At 38.0% G+C, this 16,677-nt stretch overlaps 1 protein-coding gene across 1 annotated transcript in view; it reads left to right on the top strand.

Moving 5' to 3' along the window:
• Window positions 1-14,591, top strand: part of LOC133154718 (EGF-like repeat and discoidin I-like domain-containing protein 3) — a 49,054-nt gene extending 34,463 nt beyond the window's left edge. The window contains exons 8-9 of the mRNA XM_061279635.1: window positions 9,799-9,954; window positions 13,822-14,591. Coding sequence (XP_061135619.1) covers window positions 9,799-9,954; window positions 13,822-13,971 — 306 coding nt within the window. The 3' untranslated portion in view covers window positions 13,972-14,591. The remainder of the gene's footprint in view (window positions 1-9,798; window positions 9,955-13,821) is intronic.
• The last annotated feature ends 2,086 nt before the right edge of the window (window positions 14,592-16,677 follow it).

The raw sequence follows: 16,677 nt of genomic DNA, 5'->3' as shown, positions 1-16,677 counted from the left end.
ACGGTCTTGCTTAGATTTCCTCACTTTGCCGTCATTGGTCTTAATTATTAAATCCATGTTTATACAAGTGCTATTTTTTATTCAATACTCTATAAAAAAATGTTCTGAAGCTCTAACAGATAAAAGGTAATTCCATTTGATTGGGAATTACAAGCGAGGTCACGCAACAAATTAAACTCATTTTTCAAGTCACCGCTGGAGATTTGCTCCAACGAGACGAGGCCAGCGAGGAAGAAGGTGGAAGGTTAATGACAGGATTTGCAGGAAGTCATTTCGGCTCTTACATCCATTTTTTTTTTTCTGATTACGACAACTAGATCAACAGTTGTATTCCCAGCAAAAATGTCTCGTTGGTTAAACGATGAAAATACCCACCGTGATTACATCAATCGAGGATAACGGACAGTTCAACCATGTGATTAAATATTTGAACAGAACCATTTGTTGAAAAGCCCATCTCGGCTTTCCCCAAACGAAAACAAACTGGGCGCTGCCAACAAGCTCGAAAAGGTTCAACGGACGAGAAGAAGCATGGCTGTTTGGGATTTGTCCAAGACGGGGAAAAAAAAAAAAAATCATCGCTCAAGATGTTTTAAAGAGGGAAGCTCAGGCTTGTCAGATTGAGCTGCCAAGTGCTCCAGCTGGTGGAAGGAGATTATTTTATTATACACTCCAACACCCTGATTATTTTCAACTTTCATAGTCTCCCCGTTAATGCAACGTGCACCTGTTCTACGTGACCCCAAAACAACTTTTTACATCCAACGTCCATTATTTTATTTAAAGTAGATTTGTCTGTCGGTAGCTGTCAGCTCAGGTTGGTCGAACGGAATGGTAGAACTCTCGATCACGTTTTTCTCGCATTCTTACAGATCCCATGAGGAACCATTAAAAAGACAGATAAGGTCTAGGAGTGGTTAATAGCTATGTTTAGACTTTGTAAACAACATTAAAGTCACTCGTTTCAGGCGAATCCGCAGTTGTCGGTGTCATTAACATCTGCTGTTCACACGAAATTTTGGGCTTGGCTGTTGAAATTCTTCAACAGCTCTTCTTTACTGCCGCAACGAGGGCATGTGTCGCTGGCTGGCTTGTACCTGCCATTTCCGAGAGAACATCAGGTGTGACGCGTGTTTGCTCAATGTGACAGATTGTACGTGCCAGTGGCAACAAGTGTGAAAGTGCGAGAGGAAGGCGTTTACTCATTAAGTAGCTCTGATGGGAATTTTGGGAGAGCGTTGAATTCAGAAACTTTTAAATTTTATTGATAAATAAATGAGATCTGGATATATTGTATAGAATTTAACACAATTAATAATATACTATTATAATAATTTGAAATTTTATATATAATTTAGCATTTTAAAAAATGTTTACATAGGTGAGACTATTTTTCAAATCTCAGCAAAAACAAGAGATAACCGTATTTTCCCGACTATAAGGCGCACTTAAAAACCTAAAATTTTCTCAAAAGCCGACAGTGCGCCTTATAGTCCGGTGCACCTTATATATGGACCAAATTCCTAAATTTAAACTGGCCCGAAGCATTGTGTCATGAAATCAATCACAAGTGGCCTGCTGAAGACTTTGACTCATGAATCAAAAAGACTATGGATCATTATTTTGTGATTATAAAGTAATTTGTTGCGTCTGAAGTTGAAATAAAAAAGATAAAATGGAGAATGATTTGATTTGGATTAAAAATCTGACATGATGCATGAATGGTGCGCCTTATAGTCCGGTATAAGGACAAAGTTTTAAAATGGGCCATTCATTGAAGGTGCGCCTTATAGTCCGGTGCACCTTATAGTCCGGAAAATACGGTACTCAAGGGCCTGAGCAGTTACTCTGCGCTGTTTTGCTTTGTATGACTTTGTCAAACATTGATCCCTATAGAAGAACAAACCTCAAGTGTTAGGAAAAGTAGATGAGAGAAATTAACACCAAAACTTCCTGAGAATTAATTAGTCACCTTTAATTAAAGCAGTTTCACAGTAAATGTGCCAAGTCTGAAAAAGGATGCTGTCGCCAAACTATTTTTTTTTTTTGACAGTGATAATCACAACATCTTATTTGTGAATAAATTACACCTATAGTGAGCTGGCTTAATTTTGTTTATAGAAGGGCCTTTGAATCGTTTTTTTTTTTTTATATAACCCAATATAACGATTAGGCTCAGTCTGTTCATCCCGTTTGTAAGTCTTCTAAAATATGTTCCCATCATAAAATTCAGAATGCCCTTTGCGGAATGGATGACTTGATATCCTATAAAACGTAAATAGGCCATCTGTTTGCAAGTCGCAGGGACGACACACGTCGCTGTAGATGTCCCACGTGCTACGGAGACCTCAGGGAACAATACGCTTTTAATGTGTGACTGATTACCGCTTGGTCCGCGTCTGTGAGCATGCCGTTGTAATCAAACCGCCTTTTATCAGTTGGCGGATACTTTGGCACTTCTTCCCGATCTAATCGTCACCTCAAATGGAGCGCCGTCGACAACAACAAACTATTTCTTTCCATTAGTTAGACTTAGCTTGTTTGTTCCTTCCATCCACCGAGTATCAAAAAGGCTTTTAAAGTGAATCGGGATCAAGTTGAAAAGCAATAATTATGTTTTATTTTGAGAACGGGAGCCGACATCTTTGTTGACTTATGAGGAAAGCAACTGAGTCATTGTTTGACTTCTTCCAGATTGATTCTGCCGCCCCCCTTCACACACGTAGCCACAAAATAAATTAATATATATATATAAAATCATATTTGTTGGCGAATCCAGCCTTTTTCTTGTCACGCTGTATTGATCGAGTTGGACAGAGATAAAGGTGCTTTTCCCGTGTGGTCTGACTCTTCATCAGTTTTTCAATAAATGCTTGGTTTATTCCACTGACTCCTCATGATTTGAACACTTTTTCATTCCACTTGTACTATTCGGTTTTATTGCAAATCATAACAGTTGAGATTTTGTCATTGATTCAATTACGATATTCAATCGTGTCCCTGGATTGCCGATGACAACATACACGTCAAATGTATCTATTGGTTTATTTCTCTTTTAAGAAGAACAACAGTGGGGAGCTAAATTAGTCATGAGCAAATGACAAACAAAAAAAGGTGGCCGATAGCTAACCCCGCATATTCATACAACGTTAAACACTAATGACTAATTCTACTAAAGCAGTCTTGTGTTTGGTGTTAGAAATACCTCCTGAAATAAAACCAATATTTAGATGGCTTCATTAGTGGAAGCTTCGTTACGCTACTTGCTTTATGGCTTTTTACGGCTTTATCTCAAGAATGCTGGAAGTTTTTTTTATTTTTTTATTGATTTATATAACATTCTCTTCATTAGACTTCTTTCCTCCTCTGTTTTATTCAATTTCCCTACAGCCAGTATGATTAAATTTGCTACCAAATTAGATTACGGAATATACGGCGACTCCATCTGCTGCCTTGATTCACTTACGTTGGAAGGTTTTTAGCATCCTTTGAGTCTACCTATACATCCGCTTAAATGTTTTGTACGTGGCTGCTGGTGTCTGTGTAACTTTTCATTATCCAAGGACGCCATCTTATCTTTCCACAACACATCCATTGCACGCCTCTATGCCACACTTGCTCTCCACCTTCTCGTTGCTGGCTCTCAGTTGAACTTAGGGCGTGCGTATCTGTTTTATCTGGTGATGATGGATTCCACGAGTGCTCTGCCAGAACTGTCTGGAGTGCAACGACCTGAACTAGAATTAATTTTGGATTTTGCTTTCATTTCCATTCACCTTTGTACATTTCGATATCCTCGCGTATTCATTCAATGCTAACGTTATTCAACACAAACAAACCGGCTTCACGTGAAGCTTACCAATACTGGTTGTTAGCATGCTAGCATAAAAAGCTAGCGCTATACCACAGGTGTCAAACTCAAGGCCCGGGGGCCAGGTACGGCCCGCCACATCATTTTATGTGGCCCGCGAAGACAAATTGTGCAAATTGTCTTCACTTTTAATATCTGTTTTTTTTAAATATTTGACCAGTTTTTTCTCGTCTGATTTGAAAACCAGTTATTTGTCAGTTTGCTTCGTAGCTTTTACTGTATATAAAATGAGGATCGTAATGGCACTCCGAAAGAAGCTATGACTACAATGCGGCCCGCGAAAAAAATGAGTTTGACACCCCTGCGCTACACAAACAAATATCCACAGTAATATTTTGTACAAAGAGTCTAAAACTGCACTTTTACAGTAACCATTTTTGGAGATTACAAGCATATTGTAAAGGCAAAGTAGACTTGCCCAGCTATTTCCTGTAAGAAAATGACTTCTGAAGAATCTCCAACAAAACAGGACATCTTCTACGCGGATGAAATGCAATTAACACAAATATGTGACTTCAAATGGAGGGTTTCACCGTACTTATCAAAGACTCCGAATGATCCAAAATCATGTCGACCGCAGGAATATTTCAAGTTTGTGAAGCGTACCTTTCTTTGGATGTGTCCTTGTGTGTGCTGCAGATTGGATTCTAGACAAGGACACACATCGGAACAGACTTCTTATTGTTAATATCGTCACAGTATCCGTCACATGCTCAGCCACGGTAAACATTAAGAAAAGAGTGAAATCTACCGGGTCTCGCTCTCAGGCAATATCTGGGCCATTTTTCATTTTACTGACATACTATGAAAGTCACAGATGTTGTTCTCCTTGCCGTGAAAGCTTTAAATGACCCACAGCATCATGCTTGATTTCCTTCCTGTTGGTGTTGCCATGGCCAATTCCCTTCATCTGTTCCCGCAGCCATTTCGAGTAAACTTGACAAGCTGAACTGGGGCTCCATCTGTATTGTTGCAGTCTACCATTAAGTGGCTCTAACAACATCAGGCGGAGGGCTGAAAGGTGTGTCCCCCATTGTCGAGAGAAAAAAAAAATATATATATATACACTACCGTTCAAAAGTTTGGGGTCACCCAAACAATTTTGTGACCCCAAACTTTTGAACGGTAGTGTATATATTTAGTTAGATAATTATTTATAGATTATATATATAATCTTCTGTGTAAACAATCTTATAATATATATGTATACTAATATTCATAGATTATATATAATCTTACACAAATATAAAATATAATTTATAATATTTAATTCATAATATTTTATTATATTAATATTTTCACTACCGTTCAAAAGTTTGGGGTCACCCAAACAATTTTGTGACCCCAAACTTTTGAACGGTACTGTATATATTTATTTAGATAATTATTTATAGATTATATATATAATCTTCTGTGTACAAAATCTTATAATATATATGTATACTTATATTCATAGATTTTATATAATCTTATACAAATATAAGATATAATTTATAATATTTAATTCATAATATTTTATTATAATAATATTTACACTACCGTTCAAAAGTTTGGGGTCACCCAAACAATTTTGTGACCCCAAACTTTTGAACGGTAGTGTATATATATATACAAATTCAATTTTAGTTTGGTATGCTTATCGTATTATTTTGAGTCTTGTCGCAAAAGGGGAAATAAATGGGACAGTGATTTTATGATTTTCTTATGATTTGTTCAGTCGAATCTCAATGCCATAGTACAATACATTTTGTAATACAAAACGATAATAGCTGGCCTGTGCTGTTCATTTCTACCTCCAATTGTGAGTCTTGTGGAACCAATGAATGTGGAAATGACTTAATGGAAGTATTTTCATCGTGAGGTCCACGATTAATAAACCAGCATAACCGCTGCACAATGGTTTATATTTTGAAACAGCTTATGAGCACACGATTGAATGCCAAGGCAGCGCAAACAGTTGCGGATGGAACGTGACAGTATACGTAACATGAAACACTGAACAGATTGGCGTGATGATGAAGCTTGACTAAATGTGGAGCGAGTCACAAATTTAATTGAAGCTCTTTATCGAGCGTATGCTAAATTGAACTTTAGGCAAAATGCGTATCACACGCTTGACTGTAAAGGAGGAGAACCATGTGATTTACATATGGTATAATGATTAAAAAAAAACACCCAATCAAATTATTCAACAACAAAATATTTGACCATTTAATCATAATTAAAAACACTATAAAAAAAAAAAACCAGACAGACTCACCAGTCAGCGTTTGTCATTATTGCTCATATGCTCCAGAAAGAAAATTTTAAATAACTTATTTTATCAATAATTAATGCATATTTAAAATATTCTAGGCACACAGTAGAGACCAAAATATGTTTGCTCGGAATAACAGGTAGACCGAAATTGCGCAATTGCGCCAGTGGCGTATAAAGAGGGAGTGTGGAAGTGATGGGGTTGGAGAGCAGGAAGGAGCTACTGTCTAATGCATGGTGATGTCCGTGCCATGTAAAACTGTTTGTGTGCTTGCCACCATTTGCCACTGTGTTTTCTCCTCATATTTTATCCCCCGGTTTACACTTTTGGCTCTGAGATGTGCTTTGAACAAGCAACCAGCTGACTTCATTGTAATGTCCTGCCAAAACAAGTCAGGCTGATGTGTTACATTCTATACTGACTACTCACACATTTGGCTGATGTCACAGAAATGATATTTCAGACGTTGCCAGGTCGGTCAGCATCACATTTTTCAGCATGTGATGAAGGCACGGGGAGGGGGGATTCAGCCTGCTGCACACTATTCATTCAGTAGGAACGCTGGTGAGCAGTGTTGCGGGTCGCTATATGGATTGTAATTCAGCCCACTACATCAAGTGCCTTTTAAAACCATTCAAGTGTTTATTTTTATGCACTTAAAATGAAGAAAATGAATTAAATGTAGTTATCCCGTGCAAAATATATTTTCAACGGCGGTACGGGAATTCATGATTCATTAGAAAGTAGTTTTGATGGCGAGACCAGCCTTGTTTGCTACACTGCAGTTATCTCCACCAGGGGGCGCAAGGAAAACTAGACTATTACTTTTCTTCAATTATATTGTCAGGAGTGGTTTTCTGTCGAAGTTGAGAATTACACATTGAGAGCTAATCATGTTGCACAAACCAAAGAAAAAAAATATTCACAGATGGAAAATCTAAGCAGGAATGCACGTGGACTTGTTAATTGAGTGATAAAGGCATCTCGTCACACCTCGATCATTGTTCTACGATAACTCCATGTGCATGTAAATTAAAAATTATCCCAAAAAGAAGCCACATTATCATTTGTAGAAATGATATTCCAGTGTGGTCCTGATCAGCTGCTTTATTTCTTTCACCAGAAAGCTATTCATTACGACCTCCTCTGCTTATGGGCATGATCCATTATTATGTCTTTGTCCAGCATGGTCTGAACTAATGAAGGAGCACAGGTTTATTTGTTTGGCGCAGCGCTAAGGCAAACAAAATCCATTTATTATGTTTCGGGCTAATCTGTTTCAGCTCATTTGATTGATTCACGTTTAACAAGATTGACCATAAGGAAATGAAACATTCGTGGATGTCTTGCAGTTTGTTTCTCCTTTTAAATACCAGACACAAGGTTTTGTTTTTGGGATAATGCAAACACAGTAGTGATCATCACTTTAGAGTGAATCTATTTTCACTCCAAGGGTTTAAAGCTGGCACAAATTCGACTTGGGAATATTCATCGATGGCCGGGTCGGACAGCAATCAAGAAAATTGTCATCGGGAAGGATTCCAACGACCTTGAAATGGATCTTAAATTGTCCACACTCGTCTGTTCTGTTTGACATTAATCTGAAAAATAAAATCCTTCTAGATTATTGGAACTGTGTTTATTTAGTGTTTTCTCTCTGACTGAAATTGTTTGCCTCTGATTTGTATCTATTTTGTACATTTATTTTTATCTTCAAATGTTTTATTTCTTAACTACTCTATAAATAAATTTTACCGACTCCATTTCACTCAGGCTATGGTTGTACTGTACGTATGAATGGCATTTTCCAGGCTGCCTGTTTCGATAAATCAAAAAATTGTTTATATATATTTTTTACAAGTTCTTGTCAGTTTGAAGCCGCATTTGTACCGTGTTTGTGGAGTTAATGGTCCATAGCATCATTTCTTTCATGCTTCCGGGAGTTTTATGTGCTCTGAACTTTGCACTGTGACTTAGTGGGGAACATGCATCTTCGGCACGCACGCACGAATTTGCTGCAGGCTAAGAAGTCTAAATGAGGCTTCACCACTTACGGTTAAAGCGGCACAGCTAGAGCGATGCTGTCAGCAATATGTTACGTGTGCATGTGCTGTATTTATAAGATAGCAAAAAGCCTCCGATTGCCCTCGCTGCATTAATCTGTTTATTTTGCAGCAGCAAAGCTACAAAGTTTGCCCGGCGAATCTCATGCTAATGAGCGCAAGAGTGTCTGTTTGGCTCAAGTGTACAAATGTTGCTCTTTTGCCCACAATTAGGGTCACTTGTGTAACAATGTTGGTGACAAACATTAGCAGAGCATATTTTCTCATTTTCCACTGATGCAAGAAACATGAAATGGATTCATCTCAACAGTGTTTAGTGATTCCTACAAGCTCGTTTAGGCACAGGAGGGGGGGGGGGGAGCAGGGGTCCGACTCTAACAAGCTTATCTCGCTCACAAATTTAGTTTAATCCATCAAAGTGCTGAGCGCTGGTGTTGCAAAAAGGTGCTTTGGATTATCTGACCACTACCCGCGATAACAATTACGCGTTTCGATTCAAGGGCGCCTTTGTTTGGATGCCACACTTGATTGCTCGCTTAGAGTAACATCAAGTCTACCTGTGCAAATGGAAGAGAATTAAAATGAACATGCCCTAGCAATAGCTTCCTCGTTAGCAATACCTTTAACTCATTCACTGCTATATTCCAGATTGGTTAATATTTCAGATTATGTCAGTACCGTGTTTTCCGGACTATAAGGCGCACCTTCAATAAATGGCCCATTTTAAAACTTTGTCCATATATAAGGCGCAAATTTGAGGTTTTTAGGTGCGCCTTATAGTCCGGAAAATACGGTAAATGAGGATAAGAGTGAAGCAGAAGGCGGAGCCTATCCTAATGTTTTATGAAAAGATTATTTTTAACCTACACTGGGTACGGTTTGGATCCGCTGTCAGCGCGCTGTGATCTGCTCTCGTGGATGTAGGCTAGGCCAATTAGTGTGATGTATCTTTCCTCACCGTTGTATATTCAGCAAAAGGATTGCCCACCTTTGTAGCTCTTGTACTCTCTTGAGTTTCTAAATTTGTCAGCTTGGTCTCATGTGAGTTGCATCGTCTGTTTTTCCAGTAAAAAAAAACAAAAAACATTTTAGCACTGGATTGGATTACACTTAAAATTGGTTCCATCTTGTGATTGAGATCGTGCGACAAAACAAGGCACACAATTTTATGATTTGAAAAATATAATGGAAGCTTCTTTCATTTAGAAGCACCTTTTACATTATATTAGTAAAAGCGACCTTTGCAGGAAAACAAACCTCAAATATCAATAAAAATGTTTTTACTTCTAAATCATAACGCACTATAACTTTTCATCTCCTTGTATGGAAAAAAAGAACCTATTTGAAATGAAACCCCATCAACATTTTGAAGCTGCATGAGATTTCCAGACTGCTTAGTGAAGCTTGTGAACTTGCCCCTGCTGTTCAATATCTGTGAATAATGAAAGCCATCCCTCTTCAATAATTCTCTCATTGCATAACGACAAAAAAAAAAAACACCCAGACATGCAAAAATAATATTCTTCTAATCTTGTCAGCGTTTTTCCCAACTCTGCTTCACTATGTCTCTCTTCCACTCATGCAGCTTCTTTTTTTTTTTTCTTTAGGTGGACTTGCTGGTGCCTACCAAGATCACAGGTGTAATCACCCAGGGAGCGAAAGACTTTGGCCACGTGCAGTTTGTGGGCTCGTACAAATTGGCGTATAGTAATGACGGAGAGCGGTGGAAAGTGTACCAAGATGACAAGCAAGGAAAGGATAAGGTATGGAACGTTCACTCAACCTTATGCATAATGCACATATCAGGGGGTAAAAAAAAAAAAAAGTATAATTTCAAATACATGCTCATAGATGGAGGCCACACTTAAGTTTTGAATTATATATACCATTAAAGATGAAGACATTCCAGAGTGAGCAAAAAAAAAAAAGCATTAAAAAAAGAAACACGAAGCTGATTAAAATGCCCGACGTCCATTTTGTAGTCTGGCGGAGTCTCTTTTCCACTTCGACATCTTCTCTTCCAAGCTTCAGACTGACCTAGACTCTGCTTTCGGATCAGATAAGACATTTGCATCAACCAAGCTTGACCAGTTCCGTTGAGAAAAGCTTGTTTACGGCCCTTCAGTCGAGTACACGTGTCGCCGCCAATCGGCCTCGGCATCGGAGGCGGTGGGGGCGGCTGTGTCGATACGGCGAGAGCTAAAAACCTTTGTCTTGCCCATGCTGTTTACTTTTCTGTCTCTCCGTGTTACGGACAGATAAGCGCTGCCTCTTGTGATTATTTGTGACTGAGTGACACCATGACGGTGGAAAATGGGGAAATCTTTTGAAGACCCTTAACGCATTGAGCAAGTTGAAATTAGAAGTTTTGCAAAGGTGTGGAAGGTAAATTTATGATGGGGATCAATTAAATAGAAAGCAGACAATCATGCAAAGTACAATGCCATCCTTTATCCTTAAAACTCTTGGGTTAAAAATTGGACCGTTATTCCAATTTTTAATGCAAATTGGTTTGTTTTTACTTTGAGACTTATCTATGATGAAGGCATGTAGTTATAAATAGATGTATGTGTGATACTGAATTAAAATTTACAATGGAGGAGTGCTGAAGTAATGCAGAAATATTTCTTTACCCAAAAGAGTGTTTTTTTTATGCTTAATTATTGAACAAAAAGTAGTTACTGCTATGAATGTGGGTTTAATTCCGTTTTTTCATCCAAATTTCGTTTAATGTTTGTTGAGGGGGTAAAAAAACACACAATTTTTAGCAACTTTAGTCTACCGTAATTTTCGGACTATAAGTCGCACCGAGTATAAGTCGCACCAGCCATAAGATGCCCAAAAAAGTGAAAAAAAAAACATATGTATGTATATAAGTCGCTCCTGAGTATAAGTCGCCCCCCCCCCCCCCCCCCCCAAACTATGAAAGAAAACGCGACTTATAGTCCGAAAATTACGGTACTTTTGACCTTCACGATGATATGCGCAACAATATTCTTATCTCACTTGAATTTTAAAAGCAATCTCATATTTCAATGTATAACCCACCTCCCTCTTGTTATTTGGGCGATATACTTCAGAGCAAAACAAGGACAGCCAGTCTGCCAGCGTGTGCGTTGTGTATTAGAGAGGAGGGCTTGTTTGGAGGGCTGCCGAGAATGTCAATCAGTTTGTCCCGAGAATGAGCGGGGGGGGACCTTTCACAAGTATGATTCTTCAAGGTGTCCCCCCCCACCCCCACCGGTTCAAGTTGCTATTAACGCCAGAGGACACATTTGACTGTTGGACTCCAGTGGCTCCTCCTGCCATACCACGATAGTGGACTTGACAGCATGTGTGTGTGTGTGTGTGTTTGGTTTGGGCACGGTGTTAGATGCCTCTAAGTATTCTTCTCAGCCGCTGCCTTCAGCTCTTGTGTGGCGGCAGCTAAAGGCAGTTAGATGGAGATTCAGAGAGGAGCCTCTGTCAGAATACAGATATCGGCAGTCAGCAGCTCATATTGGGATTTTTTTACTGAGGACACCTTGTTTGCCTTTCCTTCTCAAGAGACGTGTCACATGGTGACGTTTCCATAATGATTCACTGTATGGTCACATATCTTAATCAATGGGTTGATCAATCGGGCTTTCATTCGGAATTCTAATTCTGGACCAAGACATTTCTGAGAATTTTCTGCTTTCAACAGTTTGGGGAAGGCCCTATTTTATTCCTGCACAGCGCAAAAGACAGATATTCTCGCATGACCAAAGCTGAATCGTGATTGGCTGTTACCTGAGCAACTGTGATGTCATTGAGATGGATGAAAAAAGGGTGGATTTTACTGCTTCATTCATATTCCGAAAGCTCAACATTAATCAGATTGCAATGTTTAGATTACCCGGGCTGGACAAAACATTCGAACATTGTCTTTCCCAAGGCACACAAGGCCTCCCGTGAAGATAGCACTGATACAAGAAAACATAATCAATAATTAAGTTAATAGCTAGGTTTGCAGTTCCAGGGTCAGTTTGGAGTAAGAATTTCAAGTTGCACAATTGTGTCTCTTTTCGAATCTTCCATCCAGTCCTGATTACTGGAGTTTGCAGATCCCCAGAGACGAGATTGCAAATTGGTTTGCAATTAAGGATTAAATTCAGTCTTGCCTCAAGCTGATTAAAGATATTTAGGGGGCGGATATGCAGCTTCATTAGGAACATTTCATACTGCACATTAAGCTGCAAATTTTGCACTTATAATGAGAAAGTATAAGTCACGACCTACAGTCATCCCTTCTGAGCTAAAAAATATGAATCGGTGCAAATTTGGGTTGATAAACTCGTCCGTTGTCGTTACGGCATTAAAGCGGAGTTTTTGATGAAATCATAAAGTTGTGAAATATTACTTATGGGATTTTTGCCAACCTCGTCTCAGGACACGGATAAGAAAATGAGAAAATGAAATTTAATGGTAAACACTCCAAATTTGGCAGCAGGAAACAAATTCAAACAGGATGAAGTATTATATGAAGGCACAAAGGGGAGGAAGTTACTTTGCATATTTGCTTGCCAAGAAATGTTGTAATCCTTCTGGGGGCTTTCATTCGTACATTTACAGTAAGTCATTGCTTCATTTACAATAAACAGAGAGTTTAATTAACTGATACATTTTATCAACACCCATCATCTGCAGATAATGTATGGAGAATTAATTGGAGATCATTATAAAATGATAATATTGCTTCATGTGTTAAAAGGGCATATTTGACAGAATCCAAATTAATCTTAGAAAATACTAAAAAGTTATTTTAGGTCATAAGTCATTTTAAAAATTCTCCAAGCCTGTGGGTTGTCTATGATCATCCGTTTAAACGATACCCCCGTAATATCAGTGTTCAGAATTTAAAAAAAGAAAATGAAAATGAGCCTAAAAATGTCCCATCGTTCATCATTTGTTTGGATTTGGCCCACTGCTCTTTTCCATTTTGCACAACAGTGAATCCCATTGCGTTCCAATTAAACGGGCATAATCATGGCTTTTTAATTGGAATGATCATATCCTTCAATGAAGCTACCCCCGTAGATTCATTTCCTCTTAATAAATTTCAGTCTACTGTCAATTAAGCACTTACCAATGCAATGCTGCATCCTGCCTGTTTGTAAATATTAGTTGGGCCCCGCACTGTTGTTTAAATGTTTATTGCTAGCAAAGTGATTCGTAAATTAATTATCAGACTTAATTTAGCTTCCATTAGTTGCCTGGGTGATTCAGTGGCTGCAGTGCCAGGTACATGTGAGCGGGCGACAATTGCTATCAGCATGCAGCACAAATGTTGATTATATTTTGCAGTGCCAAGCCAACATTAGAGGAACTTTTGAAATATTTTTCAGCGAGTTTCATTTCTGTAAATAGTTAAATAAATAAATAAAAAACACAGAAGATGAGTGTTACAATCGTCGAGGCATAACAACATGCTGATTTAAAATTCACTATGGCAAATGTTAGGGCCGAAAGTGTTGTGCTCTATTTCTTCTTTTAAATGTCACTTTTTACATTTTACACAACTCGCACAAATAGTTTTGCAAAAAAATAACCATTAGTCTGCAACTCCTCTTTTGTTTTCCTTGCTCATGTTCTCGTTTCCGTTTTTGCAGGTCTTTCAGGGCAACTTTGACAACGACACGCACAGAAAGAACGTGATCGATCCACCCATCTACGCTCGGTTCATCCGTATCCTTCCGTGGTCGTGGTACGGAAGGATCACTTTGCGTGCGGAGGTACTCGGCTGCACCGTGGAAGAGTGACGTCCACGGGTTCAACATTTCTCCCGTCTTAACGGTATACCGGCGTATGCCAACTAGTAGTGGAAAAATAAACTGTGCAACTTGTAAAAACAAAAACAAAAAAAATGAGGAATTTAATTTACAGTAGTTTTTTGTTTTTAAGAATTTGTGAAGGGTCACCATTTTTGAACTATTATTTGTACAATAATTTAATGCTCCGTTCTTTTTTTATGTCAATTTAATTTTCGTTACAGCGTGATTCTTGCCTTTTTATTGTTCCTGAGAACTGTAAGATACATGTTTGGGTCCGGGTTTTGGGGGGGGGGGTCTGGGGTCTCAACGTGGATTTGCCATACAAACTGTTGTACAGAGTCACTTTTTAAACAAACTATGTGTCAGCCATGTTGCATTGGCACCCAAACACACACACACGCACACACAAACATATTGTCAAATATATTCTTTCTTTAAATTTGTCAGGCCAAGCTTTCACCTAAATGCGCACTCGCATTACTGCATCGAAGAAAACACTATTTAATGCTCTTGTATTATATGTAAAAGATTAGGAAACTGCATGGTGCGTGAATAAAAGGACTGCTTCATACGACAAATCAGTCAAAAACTTCAGCCGGGAACGTAATGACTTCTTCAGTGTGTCGTGTCGATATGTAAGCTGAATTTATTAAAAAGCTCAGGATACACAGTATGCCACTCGTAAAAGCCGAATACATTATCTGTGCATTATTATTTAACCACAATGGTTAGTGAGTAAGCGTTAAGTCCATTAGTGAACCATTGACTTTGATTATCTCTTTTTTTGTAAAGGCGAGCTGCTCGATGATTTATACAGCAACACAAGCGATGATCTGACACACTTGCAATAACCATGGTAACAGTTCACAATACACTCTTCAAACTCAATAAGGATTATGTCTTAATCCGAATGAGATACTTTCTTTCAAACGGCAATGCAATTACGATCTCATAGTGAAGTATTTTGTGGTTCTCGTTAGATTTGTCACAATATTTCCAATGTGCACTACGATGACAAAACATCAATGGGAAACTAGCAGTGCATTAGTAGGTAGTGTGTTGCGGAATTGAGAAGCGGTTAAAATATCTTTAGAACAATCCCGTTCAGAATGCAAAATGGTGTTAATGGCGTCAGCCTAATTGGATGTTCTTGATAACGGCTTCCAATTAATATTTGTTCAAAACGTTTTGAGGAAGTGAAAGAGCTCTCGTGTCACATGACTGATCAACTTTAAGGAATTGATTTGCTTATTTTATCTTGTCCAAACGTATCATATCCAATCTTAGATTGCACTAGAGCCTGAAATGGAAAATGAATATGTATTAAGAGAAAGTAAATGATTTAATTGAATGTTCCAACCAGTCGTTTCATTCACTTAGCATTCAAATTTTGCGATGTGAAAATAAAGGAAGTCTTTGTCCAAACAAGCACAGCAAATAATAATAAAAATAATAGTAATAATATCTAGTCAGACATTTTTAGCTGTATGAACTGTTATTGTGTATAATTACAATATTTACACATAAATAGCATTCTTCATAGACCGGCCAAATAATGACTATTTTTATTTGAAAAAAAATTGTTTCCTGCCAAATCTTTTCATCCAGCATCTGGTCCTTGTCGCCCGTGAGCAGATTTGCATGAGGAGTTTGAAGTGTATAGTACAACGATGTTCACGGCTACATTGAGTTGTTGCATTTCACACAGGTTTTACTTTGCACTCACTAATGATTGTCTTGTGCGGTGTACAAGTGGGAGAAAATGAAGAGAAACTCATCTTGTCTTTGTATGTCTATGTCATTTGATCTGCTCAACCTGGGTGTCCTTCCAGAAAATGTAATTAAGGATAATGCTGGTTAGGGTCAAGCCAGTTGAGGGATACCAGATGTTGTGTACAGTTAAAAAAAAAAAGAAAAGTTGCTTCAACTCCAAAAATCAGTTCAGTTTGACAAATAAAACCATATCTGTGAAGGTTTTGTGGTTGCGTTTTCTTCCAATCATCATCTAAACTTTTTAATTGTCCAAATATTTCTGGAGCACTTTTTAATGAGTAGATGAACAAATGTTTGGCTCAAGTCTTGCAAATAAGCAAAAAAAGGTCTTCCAACATATAAATCCAGATGGTGAGGCTCATCTTGGTAAGGTCACAACACTCCCATCAAGCTGACTTCACTCAAACTATTTACTAGTTGGAGAATAAAATAAAAACACAGCTGCATGCATATGTTCCCCAAAAATTCTTTTAGAGGAAATTTCACCTCAACTTGGCAAGGCTGCAGGCAAGCGGCTGCAGCTCTGGGGAAGTCACTGCAGGTCTGATGATCTAAGCTTACTGGCTCCAGGCAGCAGCTTCATGTTTACTCTCTATACTCTCACAGAATGTCAAGCTGCTTATTTAAATTGCATATCCCAGCCCTCCTGATGAATTATTTAGTCTAGTGTACATTTTTGCACAACTGAAATGGAAGTAGTTACTTCAGCCAATAAATAAATAAATAAATAAATAAATAAATAAATAAATAAATAAATAAATAAATAAATAAATAAATAAATAAATAAATAAATAAATAAATAAATCGATAAATAAATGAATAAATGAATAAATAAGATAATGAATGAACGAACGATTGAACAAATGAATAAATACTGCCCCTCTTTCAGCAATTATTTCGAGGAATACCTTTTGCCCGAGT

This window comes from Syngnathus typhle, linkage group LG5 (assembly GCF_033458585.1).
Source record: "Syngnathus typhle isolate RoL2023-S1 ecotype Sweden linkage group LG5, RoL_Styp_1.0, whole genome shotgun sequence".
Lineage (NCBI taxonomy): Eukaryota > Metazoa > Chordata > Actinopteri > Syngnathiformes > Syngnathidae > Syngnathus > Syngnathus typhle.
Note: the sequence above shows the minus strand (reverse complement) of the source record. Positions and strands in the feature narration are given on the sequence as shown.